Raw genomic sequence first — 15,548 nt, forward strand, 5'->3', positions numbered from 1 at the left:
TGGGCAGAGCAGCAGCTCTGAAGAAAGGAAACAGCACAGTGATGGGGGCTGGGGGTGGTTTAACCCTTGAGTTTCAGCATGGGGAGAAAACGCCCAGCAAGTTTCATGCTTTGGATTGCTGTGCTCACCCTGCAGGATGTGGTTTCAAAGGCAGCACAGCTGAGTTTACCATACAAGGTACAAGAGATCTAGAGGGGAGACTGCAAGAAAACAGAGAGCACTTACCCCAGAGCAGCTCTAAAACCACTTTGGGTGATGTTCTCAGCTTCTGCAAAATGTCAGTGCTCCAGGGACACCTCCTCAGCCCAACCATACCACCCAGCTGGATCCTGTCAGTTATCCTGCCTCCTGTTTTGGCCATCATCAGACCACAGGAGCTCTTTCTGTTCAGACCCAGGGAACAGGGACTTTGCCATACTCCTGACCTCCCTCCTGCCAGCCTCTCAGCTCTGTCCCAGGCACTGAGGCTTTTCAGGGGTGACACAGAGCCTGCCAAGTGTCCCTGTGCTCCTGGCATCCCTGGCTTCCCATTCTGGAAGGGGAATCAAATGAGACAAAGCTTCTGCTACTGCCAGTGGTAGCCCTCTCCCTTCACAGGATCCCCTCTCCCCAGGTTCAGCAACAGACCCAGATGTCATTTGGATCAGGGCACAGAGAAGGGATCCCCCCCCACACCTCCCCATAACTGATGGAGCAGGGAGGCTCTGGGATGGACTCATCTTTAATGAGAGGGATAGAGGAGAGCAGGAGGTCAGGGCAAGAGCAGAGTGCTACAAGCAGCCCACCTTGGCAAGGAGCTGGTGGACTCTCCAGGCAGAACCCCACACTGCCTTCTGCCAGCAGGGAACTGATGAAGGCAGCAGTGGGGCAGGGTGCTGGCTGTGGCTTTTCTGTAACCCGTGGGAAGGAGTCAAGGGCCTCAGCATCTTCCCACTTCACTTGTGGGCTTTGGCAGGTGCCAGCCGGCTGTACTGTCCATCACCCCGCTCACCAAGAGGCTAGGAAGGACAAAAAAAAAATCCAAGATGAGCTATAACTGTGTCTGTCCAGCCCTGTGAAGGAGGACACAGGGGAAGCTGACCCAGCCCTCCCTTTCCAAGCTTTTAGTATGATTTCCCTCCCTGCACACAGAGCTTAGCAACCCCAGAGAGGCAAAGGGAAGCTGAGCTTGCCCCATTCTCTGGGTCACTCAGCAGAGTGATGCCCACAAACACCTGTGCCTGCCTGTGCTTACCTGGTAGAGCTGCTCGTTGGCGATGAGGTTCTGCCTGTCAGAAGCTAAATGAAGAAAAAAGGTGGTCAGGGATCAGGGCAGACACACACAGTGTGGTGAACAATTGCAAACAAACCCAAATGGCTGCCTGCTTTCTGTCCTGTGTGTTTACATCCTCTGGGAGGCTCAGAGCTTAGAGGTTCCTGTGCCAGCAGCTGCTGTCTCTGGGATGAAATTTGGGTGAACCTTGTGCATTTGGTGGCTTTGCCTGGGAAGCTGAGGTAGGGACAGGGAGGGTGCTCACACAGACACGCTGCGTGCTGGCTCTGCCTGCACCTTGCAGTGATGAGAAATCCCCAGGTACCACCACCTCCTGGAGATGCTCAGGCACTTCCAGTCCCCACCCTCAGGCAGCCAGCCTCCCCTTACCTCTTGACAGGCGTCCCTTCTCCTGGCCAGTGATGCAATACACAGCAACTGCCAGGAAGATGGTGGCAACAACATCTGCAATCACAATCCCCGAGATGGTGGGAGCATCCACTTCAATGCAGTTCTGGCACACTGGAAGCCCAAAAGAACACAAATGCTGAAAGCAGAACAGTGACCAGGACTTCTCAGGTCCAGGCACAAGATGCAGGGGAATGTGCAGCCCAAGGACAACCTAGCACAGGAGGTGTCAGGACTTCCACAAACCATTGGAACCACCCTCAAAGACTCTGGGAAATCAGTAGCTCCCTCAAAAAATTACTTGGGTGAAAACTCCGAGCAGTTCTGGCTCTAGAAAGCAGGTTTTCAACACTTACTTCGATAGTGCACCTGGAGAGGGCTGCTCATCTCTCCCTTTCCTGTTTCACACGTGTAGCTGCCTCTGGGATCATCATAAGCTGCACCCAAGTCCAGCTGTGTCACGTTTCCTATCACAGTCCCATCCTTCCACCATCTGACTTGGCCTGGGCTGCTTAACACACACTGCAGGAACACCTTCCCACTGGCTTCTTTCACAATTACTTTCTGTCCTGTAAAACAAAAAACAGGAGAGCAAAAAGCTTCACATCCAGGTTCTCAGCCCTCAGAGATCTCATTCCTGGGGAGGGATGCTGTGGAGGGCAATCCCATTCGTCTGTCCCCTGAGCAGTGGAAACACCCCCACTAACAAAAAAACTGCAAAAAGAGAATTTCCCAGCAGAAAAGGAACCCAGTGTCTAACTGGTGGTTACAGTAGTGCAGCTCTGGGTAGTTTAGAGATCCAAAAGTGTGAAAACTAGCTGGACTCAGGACCTCCAGGGACCACCACCCCCAGCCCCATTTCAACCATGGGTTCAGCAGCAAACCACAGCTGGGGACTTACCTCGGACGTTCCAGCTGGCTATGGCCAGGCAGGCAAGGAGAGCCCAGGTACCCAGGATCTGTCCCCTCCTCATGGCACAGAGTGGTGTCAGCTCTTTCCCCTTCTCGGAGGATGTGGAGAGATCGCAGTCATCCCGAGACCTTTGTCAGGTACCGGATGCCGGGGCTGGAACATCCCCTCCATCCCTCCCCCAGCAGCTGGGGGATGGCTCAGTGCCCTGAGCCTGCCCCCTCACCGCGTTAGTCACCCAAATAAGTGAAATTCGTGGGGAAAATGCTCACATCAGAGCAAACGAAGAGACGGGAAGAATAAAAACAGAGCCAGCCTAACACCGGGGCAGCAAGACAAAAAAACCCGCGTCCTGTGGGACAACAACAGCACCCACGGAAGAGCAGGGGAGAACAACTAGACACACACCCCTGAAGCCAAAAAAAGGCCGAATAAACTGTTTAGAGACAAAGTTTTGAGTCTTTAAACAGCAAAGGTATTTTTTCACGGATCCGGGGAACTCCCAGCTCACGCTGGACAGAGAGTTCCACTCGGGGGGGGTAGGGTTAGGGTATTTATACAGCCTTTCATGCATATTCATAAGATTACGACAGGTAATTATAATATTCATAACAGGCGGAGTCTGGGCGGAACCAGGTGGAGTCTGGGCGGAGTTGTTCTCTCGGGGATATGTCCCTCTTAGGGTTAAACTTCTATCTCCCTGGATTCCAGGTGGCTCCATGTTGTTCTATGGATATCGGGCCCCAGCCATAACTTTCCTCTTATCTGCTGGTTGTGGCATCTTTATGTTCTCCTTGTGCAGATGTTCACATGCTTTCGGGGCCAAGCTGGCACCTCCCTGGCCTTGGCGGTGCCTTGATCTAAAACGAGATTTACACTCCCAATTATTTCTCAGGCAGAAAGCTCGCTTCGTTAGCCCTTGTTTTGCTTTTCGCTGTGACAGTGGAAAGCTGTTTTGCTCCTAACTGAAACAGTGGAAAATTACGAGTTTGGACTGCTTTGCCTGGTCTTTTACCGGTTATGATCACTAGTTCTAATTCTACATTAGATAAATTCACACAAACAACTTGGCCTGCTCTCCTTTTCCCACAGGAATTGATCTGTTGAGATCCTTTCCTGTTTCACCCCCCACCCGCAGCCACATGTCACCGCACACCCCCCCCGTCTCCCCCGCATCCCCCGCGGCCGCCGTAGCGGTTCCGTCCCGCCCCGTCCCGTGGTGCCGAGCGGCGGCGGGCGGGGCGGTATCGCGGCCATGGCGGCGGAGGGCTCGCTGGTGGCTGCGGTGCTGGCCAGCTCGGGCCGCCTGAGCAAGGAGGACCTGGGCACCCGCATCGGGCGGCTCTCCCACCGCGTGGAGGAGCTGAAGGTAGGGCCGGGAATGGTGGGGAGGCTGGGGAGCTGCACCCCTCCTGGGCCCAGCGGAGCACCCGTCCCGGTCTGTGCGGGTTCCGGGCTGTGCGGAGCGGCGTGCCGGGATGTGCGGAGCATCCATCCCGGACCGAGCGGGGCCTCCGTCCCAAGCAGTGCGGAGCATCCGTCCCGGGCAGTGCGGGTTCCGGGCAGTGCGGAGCATCCGTCCCGGGCAGTGCGGGTTCCAGGCTGTGCGGAGCAGCCGTGCCGGGCTGCGGTCCATTCCCGGTGCTGCGCAGAGCTGGGGAATCTTCGGGAGTGTCCCCGGGGTCTGCAGGGTCTCTGACCGACGCTCCCGAGGACCGATCGGGGAGAAGGGGTGGGTGTTCCAGCGCTGCCTCTTCCCCAGGGAGAAGTCTGCACCATGATCAACAAGAAGTACAGCGAGTTCCTGCCCAGCATGCAGAGTGCCGAGGACCTGGTGTCCCAGGTGGAGGAGCTGGCCAGCAACATCGACCTGCTGAGAGCTGGGATTGAGAACGAGGTGACAGCTCCATTCGGTGTCATCCCAAACACACACACACACACCCGGCTTAAAGGGGCAGGGAAGGAGGACTCCTGGCTAAGAACCCGGGATGCTCTCATCCTGCAAAAATGCCTTCCAGTGACACAGGCTGCAGAGGTGTGTAAGGAAGGAGCTGTCACTAAGGGCTTGCCCTCTGTTGGACAGCTGGAAAAGCACCACACGTCTCCAGAAAAAAGGATGTGAAACGTGGGATTTGTGCATTGCAGTGAGGTGTGACACAGACTGGCTGAGGGTTGGTCCCTTGGTCCCACGGTGATTTGGGACAGAACAGGAACCTAAATCATCACTGTGCACATTCACCAAAGCCTTTAAGGAGAATGTGAGAAGGTCCTGCAGGCCAGATTGCAGACCCACTCTGCTTTTTTGCTTTGATTTTTCCAACATCTGGGATTCTGAACAGAGAATTACCTTTAGTACAGGTCACATGTCCTTGCAGATCATGTTGCTCTGTGAAATGAAAACTGAAGTCCTTTTGAGGCCAAGTTTCTTCACAGTCCCTTAAAAAAAAACCTGTAATGTAACAAGAGAATTTTGTAAGTGTTTCCAGTGCTTATAAAGATCTTCCTAACAAGCAGTAAAATGGATGGAACCTTTTTCCTTCTCACCAAATTATTCTACTGACAGAAACACATTAAACCTCATGTTGTTATAACTTTCAGTGTGTCCAACAACATTTGCTTGCTGTAAATTCACTGAAAATTTTGTTATTTTAGGTCCAGAGAGATCTAAATGTCGCTGTTGCTGAATTTACTGAATTGAAGCAGCAGCTGGAGCGAGACACATTGGTTCTGAGTATTCTGAAAAAGCTACAGGAGGTGAGGAGGGGGAGCAGCTTAAAATGATGAAGGGCGAGTCTGCCTTGCTGGTGCTCTGTCTGTGGCATTATTCTGGGTATTCATTTTCTTTTGAGTAGCTGCCTGTAGCTCCCCTGTCTCTAGCTGTGTTGTTTAAACAATTGTAGTCCAGTAGCAGATACACAGTGACATGAATGTGTTTGATCACTGCAGTTTGATACAGCTATTAAAGAGTACAACACTGCATTGCTAGAGAAGAAGTATGTTGCAGCAGCTCAGCACCTGAAAGAGGTAATAATGACTCCTTACTCCTGTACTGTTCATATGGACTTCCAATACATTTTTCAAGATGCTTTTCCTTAGCAGGGGCATCAGTACCCAAGGTTTTGGGTTCTGTCTTTACCACCAGGCACACAGCAGCCTGAAAGTGCTGAAATCCCGCAAGGGCTTTGAGCTGAAGATCCTTAAAGCACTTGGCACAGAGCTGACAGTGCAGACACAGAACATGCTCTATCATCTGGGAGAAGAATGGCAGAAATTGGCTGTATGGAAGCTTCCACCTCCAAAAGGTACTCACCAGCCCTGAATGGTTTCACTGGTTCTGCTTCACCATTTGAAATGCCCGGTTTTAAGCACCTGCAAGATAAAAAATACAGTAATACTGTATTTATTAATTAATGTATTTATTATTCTGGATCACTGTAAGAGACTGATTCTCATTCCATTGTCCTGAATTCTAACACAAGGAGCTCTGTACCCTCTGACACTCTTTAACAAGAGCTGTGTTTTGTGGAAATGGGGAGAGGTAAAATATTGCTTTAGCTGCCACCTGAGGAATGCAATAGCTCCTCAGATCTGCAGTATCTCAGACCACACTGACAGAGAGATGGTTCTTCTTTTTCTTTAGAAAGCAGCAGCCTGGAATCAGTGATGCATTCAGAACTGCACTTACACACAGTGCCATCAAAAGAGGAGGAGATTGCTGGCCCCCCTGTGGCTTCTGTGCTGCAGGCATTTGCTGTCCTAGGAGAACTGCACACCAAGCTTAAAATTTTTGGTAAGGCTCTGAATCCAGATAAACAAAGCTATAGCAGCCCAAGTGGGTAAGAGTTCAGACTTGGTTTAAGGGGAATATCAAGATCAAACATTTCAGCAGTGTTTCTTTCTCTCAACTTGGGTTTAGCACTGAGCATGAGGTGAATGCTCTGTTCTTGTGAACAGAAAATTATTTATCCTTTCCTGACAGTTTACTCCAGTATACTGCTCTGATCTGTGGGTATGGGATTTGATGGTCTGATGTTTGTAGAGTTTTTACCAGTTACAGCCTCTTCATCTACTAAGAGGAAGACTGCAGCTTCAGGCAGCCTCTGGGCTTCAGCATCCTCAGGTGCTGATAAGAGGAATCATGGCAGATCCAGGACAGGGTTTCATGTTCCTGCAGTTTAAGGTGGTTCTCATTTTACATTAAAGATGCTGCTTTTTGTTAGGCCTCCAGATGTGCTTTACTTCAGTAAAATGGTCATCAGTGAAACCAAAGCAAGCATTTTACCTCATTAGCTGTGTCCTGATACAGCAAATTGATAGAGCTTTCCTTCCACTTCGTGTGAAGAACCTCTACATCCAAAACAGTCATGGTTGGGCCTCCCTGGAGCAAACTGCCTGCTTCCTGCAGCTGGAAAACAATTCTTTTTGTGTGTGTTTTTCAGGTCAGTTGTTGCTGAAGTACATCCTCAAGCCACTGATTTCATACCCATCTCTTCAGCCATTCACAGAGGAACAGTCAGATGTCTTCATCCTACGTTTTAAGTCTGGGGAGCCTAGCTTGGATCATTCCTCTCCTATGGAGGTTTTTGACAAAATCAAGCTTGTTTTTGAAGTTCTCCACAAATACCTGCTGAGTAGGTAGCTTTTCCCTTTTAAAATTAGAGTGTGATCACTACCTTGTTCATGTAAGTGGAGCAAAAGTGTTCTGGAACATCTGGTTGTTAAGCAGCACTGAATTCTGTGGCTTTGCATCTCATGATATATAAATGTGCTGGGAAAGTGTGCTCAGTGTGCACATAAATCCAGGTGTCTTCTGGTTGGTTGGGCAGTTCCACAGGCCCAGCACATGGCCTGGATAAGAAGACACCTCCATTATAAGATTATGGAACACTTGATAGATGCTGTTCTGACAGGAATGATTGAATGAGCTGGTGAAGTGTCTGGTCCAGGAAGCAAGTGTATTAAAATCCTTTTCTGTTCTCTTGAACTCAGATGTGTCTCTTGAGCAGCCTGCAGAAGATGGAAAAGAGTGCAGAGTTACACTTGCAGAACTGCTGGGTGAGATGATATGGGGAGAGTTATCAGACTGCCTCATTCAGAACTGCCTGGTGAATTCAATCCCAACCAATAGCAGCAAACTGGAGCAATATATAGAGGTAGGTCTCAAAAATCTTTCAGATCCACTATGTGGAGATGCCAGATGGCCAGCCTGAACAATACAGTTGTTTCACTCATCTAAAATTGTGTATTTCTCTCAGTTAATCTGTGGCTTGTGTTTCTGGTCAGATGAGTTGAAGAGTTTATACCCAACTTTAATTTTAGGAAACCATGTTGATGTAGAATATGTGTCTGCTTTCCTCAGGTGATTAAATCCACAGAGGAATTTGAAACAGCCTTGAAGACCATGCAGTTTTTGAAAGGAGACACAACTGATTTACTGAAATATGCCCGTAATGTCAATTCCCATTTTGCTAACAAGAAGTGCCAGGATGTGATTGTGGCAGCCAGAAACCTGATGACCTCAGAAATACACAATACTGTAAAGGTGACTGTTGATGAAATACATCATTTTTCTATTTGGAAAAGTAGCTGAGCTACTGAAGACAACTTGTCTAGAACAGTCTGGTCGGTTACTCAATAAACATTGAGTATTCTTAGTTATTTGGGAATCTTGGCAAACAAAAACTTAAAACCTTTTTTAACAGTATTTCACTAACAAGATATCCCTTAAAATACTTGAAGCTTGGTTGTGTAGACTTTTCTGGCTAGTGTATAAGTAAGAAGAGATACAGGCTTTAAATGATATTATACCTGTCTCTTGTTTTCCCTTAGATCTCACCTGATTCCTGTGTAGCTCTACCAAAGCTTCCTGATCCTGGGGCAGGCCACCTAAAAGCACAAAAAACTTCTGGGCTCCTGCACAACGACACAGCACATTTGGGGAATGAGACTAAACTCAGCCAGCACACCTTTTCTTTGCCCACGTGCCGCATCAGCTCGTCAGTGGAGAAGCTGATGGAGCTGGCTTATCAGACACTGGTGGAGGCTACAGCCAGCACAGATCAGTGGTAGGAACTGGATATCTGGGGTGTCAGACACTTGCTGCTTTTGGCAGCACCAGACATCTGCTAATAAGCTAAAAGAACTTTAAAAGAAAAGAATGGGTCGTTAAAGCTACCGTGGTTTGGCTGGAGGATGCATCCCTGAGTTTGGCACAGCTGGAACAGCTGCAGACTGTTCCCTGGAATACTGAAGGTTAAGCAGCCTTCTGAATCTCTCTTTCAAACCAAATTACAAAGCAATGGCATTAATTCAGAGATGGGTTCTTGCTTGAAAGCAAAGAGCTTCAGCTGTGTGTCTGGCAGAGCTCTTTAGAGTGTTTTGAGGAACCTGTATACTGCTTTAAAAAGTCTGCTTTAAGAAAGTGGCAACCACAACTCTCAAGTGGAGTTACCTCAGTCCTGAATGTCCTTCAGTGCTCTGTGTCAGAGAGTGACTATTTCCACACACATGGTGCAGAAGGGACACTGTCCCCCTTGTTCCTGGCGTTTTATATCTCTCCCTTCTGACACATGGTCTGAAGCTTCTGTTTTCCACACCAAACTTACAAGGTCATCACAGCCTTAGTGAATTTTTCAGAACATTGCCTTTGTTGGCATTACAGTTGAACCTGACAGCCTCCTCTTTGTGGCAATGCTTTACTACTAAAGAAACCTTGTTTTGGAGAAGGTTGAGAATCATTTGTGAACAAGATGTTAATTCCACTGACAAACTAACATAAGCCTTATTTTTCTTGTAGCTGTATACAGCTCTTCTACTCTGTGAGGAATATATTCCAGCTGTTCTATGATGTTGTGCCAACATATCACAAGTAAGTGTGTGTGTGTGTGTGTGTGTGTGTGTGTATTTCCTAGGGCCTGTTTTGGAGAGAGAGCAAAGCTACTGAACAGCCCCACTTGTCCCCAGTTTGTCTACCAGAGAATTTCTAAGGGCTTCCTCTAGTACTCTTAATCTATTATTAAATTTTACCTGCAGTGAAATAGGTGCTTGAGAGCTCCTGAGTCAGCAGTCTTAGGACCAAGCAGGTTGTTGTCGTTCTTGTAAAAGCTGAGTCCAGCCATGTAGCTCTGACCCCAGGTCTGGTGCAGGGATTTTTCCTGTAAAAAAGAGCAGCAATTGATTGACAGCACATACTGGACTTGTCTCTTTTCCTCACTGTAACTTTGCTCTAAGGGTATCTTCCTGTTTGAAAGTCCATTACTAGAAACACTATGGATATAACACATGGTTTGAAGGCAGAAGTACCATTTCACTCCCCACAAAACTCCTTCCCTACAAGTTACAGTGTGGATGTGACAGGAGGTTAAACACCTTTATTCCAGCTGGTGTCTTTATCAGGCATCACCCACAGTTTTGAGGCAGGCCATGAATTTCTTTAGGGTAGGGCTTTTTAACAGAGCCAGGTGGAGATAAATAAATGTCTTCCTTTTCTCTTCCTCCGTGGGACAGGGAGAACCTTCAGAAATTACCCCAGCTGGCAGCCATTCACCACAACAACTGCATGTACATTGCTCACCACTTGCTCACCCTGGGACACCAGTTCCGGTACCGCCTGACCAGCATCCTCTGTGATGGAGCAGCCACTTTTGTAGATCTGGTGCCTGCTTTTAGGAGACTTGGTAATTTTACCTTTCAGTATTGCAACTTATCCTGGGTAGTATTTGAACCCCAGCTCTTCTTGTCCAGCACATAGTTCCAAGAACCAGTGTGTTATCCAGCAACGTGTTGTGACACTTGGCTGTTCTGGAATCTGCTGCTCAGTCCTTTGGTGTTTTCTTCAGCTTAATCCATTGAAACAAATTCTGAGATAAGTTTCCATGAGCCTAATAGGAACCTGTCATCCATAACTAATTCTGCTACCCAGCTCTTTTACAAAAATATCATAGCAACTCAGGCTGTGCAAGAACTAACCAGCTGTGACTAGGCCAGGTTAAATTTGCTCTACAAGACTGTTTAGAGACTGGAGATTCCTTGAAAAATAAAACTATATAGAAAGTTCATAATTCAGCACTTACAGTCTGCAAATCAGCAGAGCAAATTTAATAATTGTTTAATTGCTTCTCTGTGCTTGTTTTTTCCTCCTAAAGGGATGGAGTGTTTTCTGGCCCAGATGCGAGTGCAGAAAGGGGAAATCCTGGAGAGGCTGTCAAGTGCCAGGAATTTTTCTAATATGGATGATGAGGAAAATTACTGTGCTGCAAACAAGGCAATAAGGCAGGTAAGCAATCAATCAGAGACAAATATCTCTCCTGTCTGTAGCTGCTGTCCTGGGGAAGGTGCACAGCCCTGAGAACCCTGCAGTGTTTCAGCAGAGTGGAATTTTTCTAAGCAATTTTCTGGCATGATTTATATTTTTTTCCTGGCTTGTGTCTTTTGGTAAAACTGAAGTATGCCAAGTTCAGTTGCTCCAAGTTGAAATGAAAAGCTTTTCAACCTTGAACTTTTGTGAGTAGTACATTCATAGTGTTTTTCATTTTTCAAAGAAAAGACCTATCACACTCTTTATGAACCTTTATGTAAATGAAAAATGTTGCAGTTTTTCCCAGGAACATTACTCCATGCAACAGCTCATTGCCTTTTGCTTTTTTCCAACTGTTTTCTGACTTCATGTAGTCAAATTATCATGTGGCACCTCTCAATGTTCTTTTTGCTAACAGATAGATAACACATTGCTGTTACCTTACAGGTATTGCATCAGTTGAAAAGACTGGGAAAGGTCTGGCAAGATGTGCTTCCAGTCAATGTATACTGCAAGGCTATGGGGACTTTACTGAACACAGCTCTCTCAGAGATTGTCACCAGGATTGCTGCCTTAGAGGTAATTGCACAGGACATGCCAGGCTTTGGGTGGTGTCAACACCTTGCACCTTGACCTTCATCTCTTCTGATACATTTTCTGCCTGTCCATCTCTAATGAACCTCCCAATCCTATCTAGGCATGAGATACCAAAATACCTGTGGCATTTCATAGTAAAATTCTTACCTGTTTAAATCTCCATTTAACTCCCCAGTACTGTGTATAAGTGATTGACAGATTACCTTGGTACAACTATCCTATTCCAATTCTTAATTAAAATACATTTTTACAGTAAACAATAGAAATATGATAGTGCATCTGTTCTAGCTGTAGTCTACATCCAAAGAGCCTTCCCACTGTGCAGTAGGCCAGCAAGTCCTATTTTCCTGTAGCAGCTGGTTTACAGGACACTTATTCAGGCTGTGCCTGCCAAAAAACTTGGCTTTCATCTTTGGGCTGGCAATACCTGAGCAAGTCCTTATAAACTGTTCAGGCCTTTGTCATAACATCTCTGCTTCACAACAAAATGCTTTTTCACTAAGAATCAGTGTTCAGAAGCACAGCCTGAGGCAATCACTGAGAACTTCCTGAAACAGGAGTTCATTAAATAATTTATACTAGCTCAAGAATGTTAAATGTGATATAAACCTCTCTCACCTTCATGCACACAGACACCTGTTTCTCATTTCATTTACTGCTTGCTACTCCAAAAATCTAACTGTTAACATTTGTTCAATCCCAGGATATCTCTAGAGAAGATGCAGATAGGTTGTACTCCCTCTGCAGGACCATGGTGGAGGAAGGACCCCAAGTCTTCACCCCACTACCTGAAGATGACAAAAATAAGAAGTACCAAGAGGAAGTTCCAGTCTATGTGCAGAAATGGATGACATTCAAAGAGCTGATGATCATCTTGCAAGCCAACCTCCAAGAAATAGTAGACCAGTAGGTGTCTTCCTTTCTTTCTTTTCTGTTAGCTCTTCACCACAATAAGAAGGAGCTGGGAAGTGGTTTGACATCAGCAGGGCACTGTGCTTAGGGGACTGTTCAGTTGAAAGGCAATCACCCATAACCAGGATCAGACAGCTGCTCCCAGGCTGTTTCTGGCCACGTGTTTCTAGTCCATTCAAGCTTGCTCACATGTTCAGCTGCCTCCTGCAAAGGAAAAGCCAGTGTGTACATGGAAAAAGACCAAGTGCCATGGGACAGCCAGCAGCAGAGTGATTGTGCATCCCCCTCAGCTCTCCAGGTTCAGAAGTATTTCATGGTAAGCAGCCTGGCATTTTGCCTGCTGCTTTTGATGTTAGCTGTGCCTTGCTGCTGCAGTTCCACATCATCAGCTCCTGCTTCTTTAGATGCTGGGTCTTGCTTCTTCTAACTTGCAAGAGGGATTAATCTGAATAATACAGGAGGATTTGCATAATTACTTCTATCACTTTAGCTGCCATGAATTGTGAGAAGCCAGACATTCCCTCTTCACAGCTGCCTCACACATACATCTCAATGACAAGCATCCTGAATCCAAAAGGCATCAGCCCTGGAGAAAGCACTCAGAGAAGCACTGCCCCCTCCTCATGGAACCATGCTAGACACCCAAGTTCCTATCTCCACTTCCACCAGGGAAAACCCACTTTTTATTCTGTTGGGAAGGTGAATGGGAGTTTTCCAGGCAGGATTTAGTCTTATTTTGGAGAAGGGAAAGGTACAGTTCATAATGAGGGCAAAAATCACCCCTACAACCTGACTGAACATTTCTGGACACAAGTTGCAGACAGCTGACAGACTGCTAACTGGATTTGGTTTGCCTTTAGACTGACTACTGTAATGAGTGCCCCAATGGCTTGCTCTAACCTGACATTTCTGTGCAGTTTGGTTAAATTGAGGTCTTTCTCTCTCTTGTAGGTGGGCTGATGGGAAGGGGCCTCTTGCAGCTGAGTTCTCTGCAGCTGAAGTGAAGAGTCTGATCCGAGCCTTGTTCCAGAACACAGAAAGGAGAGCAGCAGCACTGGCCAAAATTAAATAACTCTGTGTTTACACCCTCACAATGCATCTTCTGACAAAGCAGGAGCAAACAGCCTTTCAATTTTTTAAAAATTTGACCCTTATTTATACTGGTATAAAAAAAGCAGAAGAGTAAAGGTGGGTAACACTAATTGCTTATGCTCCATCTGCCAGGCAGGTGGAGTTTGGGCTTGACAATTCAACCTCCTGCCGTGCTCCCCCAGAGGTTTTCAGAGCTTTCCTTCACGAGCTGGGGGCTGTACAGTCCTGGTGAGGAGGAGATGCTTTTTGTGATGTTTGGTAATTCTCCTTCTCTAGGATTTCATTGTCCTGTTAAGCCCAGAGTAGGGAAACAAATTTTTGAATCCAACATCTCTTGGTGAGATCAGGCACCCCTGTCAGGTGGACCTCTCATTCAAGGTGCTGTACAATGTCATCTCAAGCTTCCTTAAGGGTCTTGTAGAGGGATTTTTGTTTCTCAGTAGTGAGTCTTATCTATGCAGTTTTACATCAGTGGGCACATAGCCCCTTTGGGTCTTACCTCTTCTGTCCCAGCAAACTACATGTGAAACCCACACACTTTGATAGCTTTTGATATCCACCTAAGAATGCTGAAGTGCCAAACTTTGCTTTTTTCCACCTCGGGTTTCCCTGAGGACCAGACCTCAAGAGAGTGAAAGTTTAAGGAGGAGATCTTGTTCCCAGTGAACTGTTTACCAAGTCAGAATTTTACAGAAGTGGCAAAATTCCTCATGGCTTTATTTCTCATGGAAAATACTTTAAAATCAACTTAAGAGTTCCTCAGCCTTTTCCAGCTGTAGAAGCCAGTTCAGCTCCTTCCTTTACCTTTTTGTTGTTTTGAACTAGTTAGGTCTGGCATCTGCTGTATTTCTGGTAGTAAATTTTCTGTCCTTTAGGAGTAATAAGAAATGTAAATGAATAAAAAGGGGACAAAGTGTGCACCCATAGCATTATCTTTTAAATTACAAAAGCCTGTGTTTGGAGACTGAGAAATGCACATTTCTTAACTGAAAAACTCAGCAAGAGCATTCATTAAAAAAAACCATAGCCCAGAGATAGGCCAGTTGCTGCAGACATGGCACTAAGTCCTTCCTACAGTGCTTAAAACCTGCTTACAAAAGTTTTCATCACAGACCTCAATGTTTTAATCTCTTATCTACTGTTGTACCCTTTTTGTTTGTGCTTTTGTCTGCCTTCTGTTCATTTGAAGCATTTGTGCAGGGCCTGAAGCACAGCTAGGAACTAAGTCATTGCAGAACTGAGTCCCATCAAATTGTCTGTCAGGCTGAGCCCAGTGCTTGGGAATGCAGCAAGGAAAAATTGAATCAAAATCAGACTGCACTTAGAACTCCAGCATTTTCTTTTCTTCCCCTCCAAGTAATTTATCTAAAGGCTGAGAGTGTTCCTTAATGCTTGAGTCTCATGGGATCCCCTTTCCCTTTACACATAGCAATCCAAATACCCACATCTTTTGGAGAAGACTCCTTCTCTCATGTGGATTGTTACAGAAATGTAATTTGGTATTTTCTTTAATAAACTATTTATACTGAGCATATTTTCTGCTGTTATCTGGGGATTCTGTTAGGGTTATAGCAACACAAAATGTCCTGGACTGTTAGCAGCTTAATTTCCCTTTCTGGAAAGAGAGAAGGCTGAGGATCCATTCCAGCCTGTCCCAAAACCAAAAGGCAGCTGAAGCAGTCTCAAACTGCCTAATGAAAGAGATTTCTTATTTACATACTTCTCCATACCCAGAAGATACAGCTGATGGCTTCTTGCTCAAAATATCAATGAATTTTTAATGCCATTTACTCGAGGAAACTCCTCTGAATATTTCATGGCAGCCCAGTGCTGCAGGTTTCAGCTGAAGCCTGAGTTGTGCCACAGACCTGAGCTGAGCAGTGGGTGCAGCTCTCAGCTCCCTGGGGACAGACACCCCCAGCACCACAGGAAACAGGACCTGGGGTGCCTGGTACAAATTACTAAGGTCAGGCTCCTTTTACAGCCTGGCACCTTGCAGCCAGTCAGCTGGTGTGAAAAGTGGGGTTGTTTGGTTTGAATTTTTAATTTTTTTGATTTATAGATTAGGCCAGAAAGCAGAG

General features: G+C 46.6%; 2 protein-coding genes across 2 annotated transcripts; one reads left to right on the forward strand and one right to left on the reverse strand.

Annotated features, from left to right (window-relative positions):
- Window positions 1–703: 703 nt before the first annotated feature.
- Window positions 704–2,939, reverse strand: CD3D (CD3 delta subunit of T-cell receptor complex). The gene is made up of 5 exons (XM_071726759.1): window positions 2,562–2,939; window positions 2,017–2,229; window positions 1,643–1,774; window positions 1,235–1,278; window positions 704–998 (listed from the first exon to the last, which is right to left on the reverse strand). Exons 1-5 carry the CDS (start codon window positions 2,632–2,634, stop codon window positions 936–938), a joined length of 525 nt encoding a protein of 174 aa, XP_071582860.1. The 5' UTR covers window positions 2,635–2,939; the 3' UTR covers window positions 704–935.
- An 845-nt stretch (window positions 2,940–3,784) lies between these two features.
- On the forward strand, window positions 3,785–14,996 carry ZW10 (zw10 kinetochore protein). The gene is made up of 16 exons (XM_071768960.1): window positions 3,785–3,939; window positions 4,333–4,467; window positions 5,223–5,324; window positions 5,517–5,594; window positions 5,713–5,872; window positions 6,211–6,360; window positions 7,010–7,201; window positions 7,560–7,723; window positions 7,930–8,112; window positions 8,400–8,635; window positions 9,367–9,438; window positions 10,077–10,246; window positions 10,715–10,845; window positions 11,314–11,445; window positions 12,167–12,369; window positions 13,327–14,996. The coding sequence occupies exons 1-16, from the start codon at window positions 3,826–3,828 to the stop codon at window positions 13,445–13,447; spliced, it is 2,343 nt and encodes a 780-aa protein (XP_071625061.1). The 5' UTR covers window positions 3,785–3,825; the 3' UTR covers window positions 13,448–14,996.
- Window positions 14,997–15,548: the final 552 nt, after the last annotated feature.

This window comes from Heliangelus exortis, chromosome 26 (assembly GCF_036169615.1).
Source record: "Heliangelus exortis chromosome 26, bHelExo1.hap1, whole genome shotgun sequence".
Taxonomy (NCBI): domain Eukaryota; kingdom Metazoa; phylum Chordata; class Aves; order Apodiformes; family Trochilidae; genus Heliangelus; species Heliangelus exortis.

Bases quoted from the DNA above. Each gene is read 5' to 3' on its own strand.
- CD3D (XM_071726759.1), bottom strand. From the start codon at position 2,634: ATGAGGAGGGGACAGATCCTGGGTACCTGGGCTCTCCTTGCCTGCCTG. The intron at 2,230-2,561 runs GTAAGTCCCCAG...TTTGTTTTACAG, and splicing joins AGCCAGCTGGAACGTCCGAG to GACAGAAAGTAATTGTGAAA. The intron at 1,279-1,642 runs GTAAGGGGAGGC...TTCTTCATTTAG, and splicing joins GAAGGGACGCCTGTCAAGAG to CTTCTGACAGGCAGAACCTC.
- ZW10 (XM_071768960.1), top strand. From the start codon at position 3,826: ATGGCGGCGGAGGGCTCGCTGGTGGCTGCGGTGCTGGCCAGCTCGGGC. The intron at 3,940-4,332 runs GTAGGGCCGGGA...CCTCTTCCCCAG, and splicing joins ACCGCGTGGAGGAGCTGAAG to GGAGAAGTCTGCACCATGAT. The intron at 11,446-12,166 runs GTAATTGCACAG...GTTCAATCCCAG, and splicing joins CCAGGATTGCTGCCTTAGAG to GATATCTCTAGAGAAGATGC.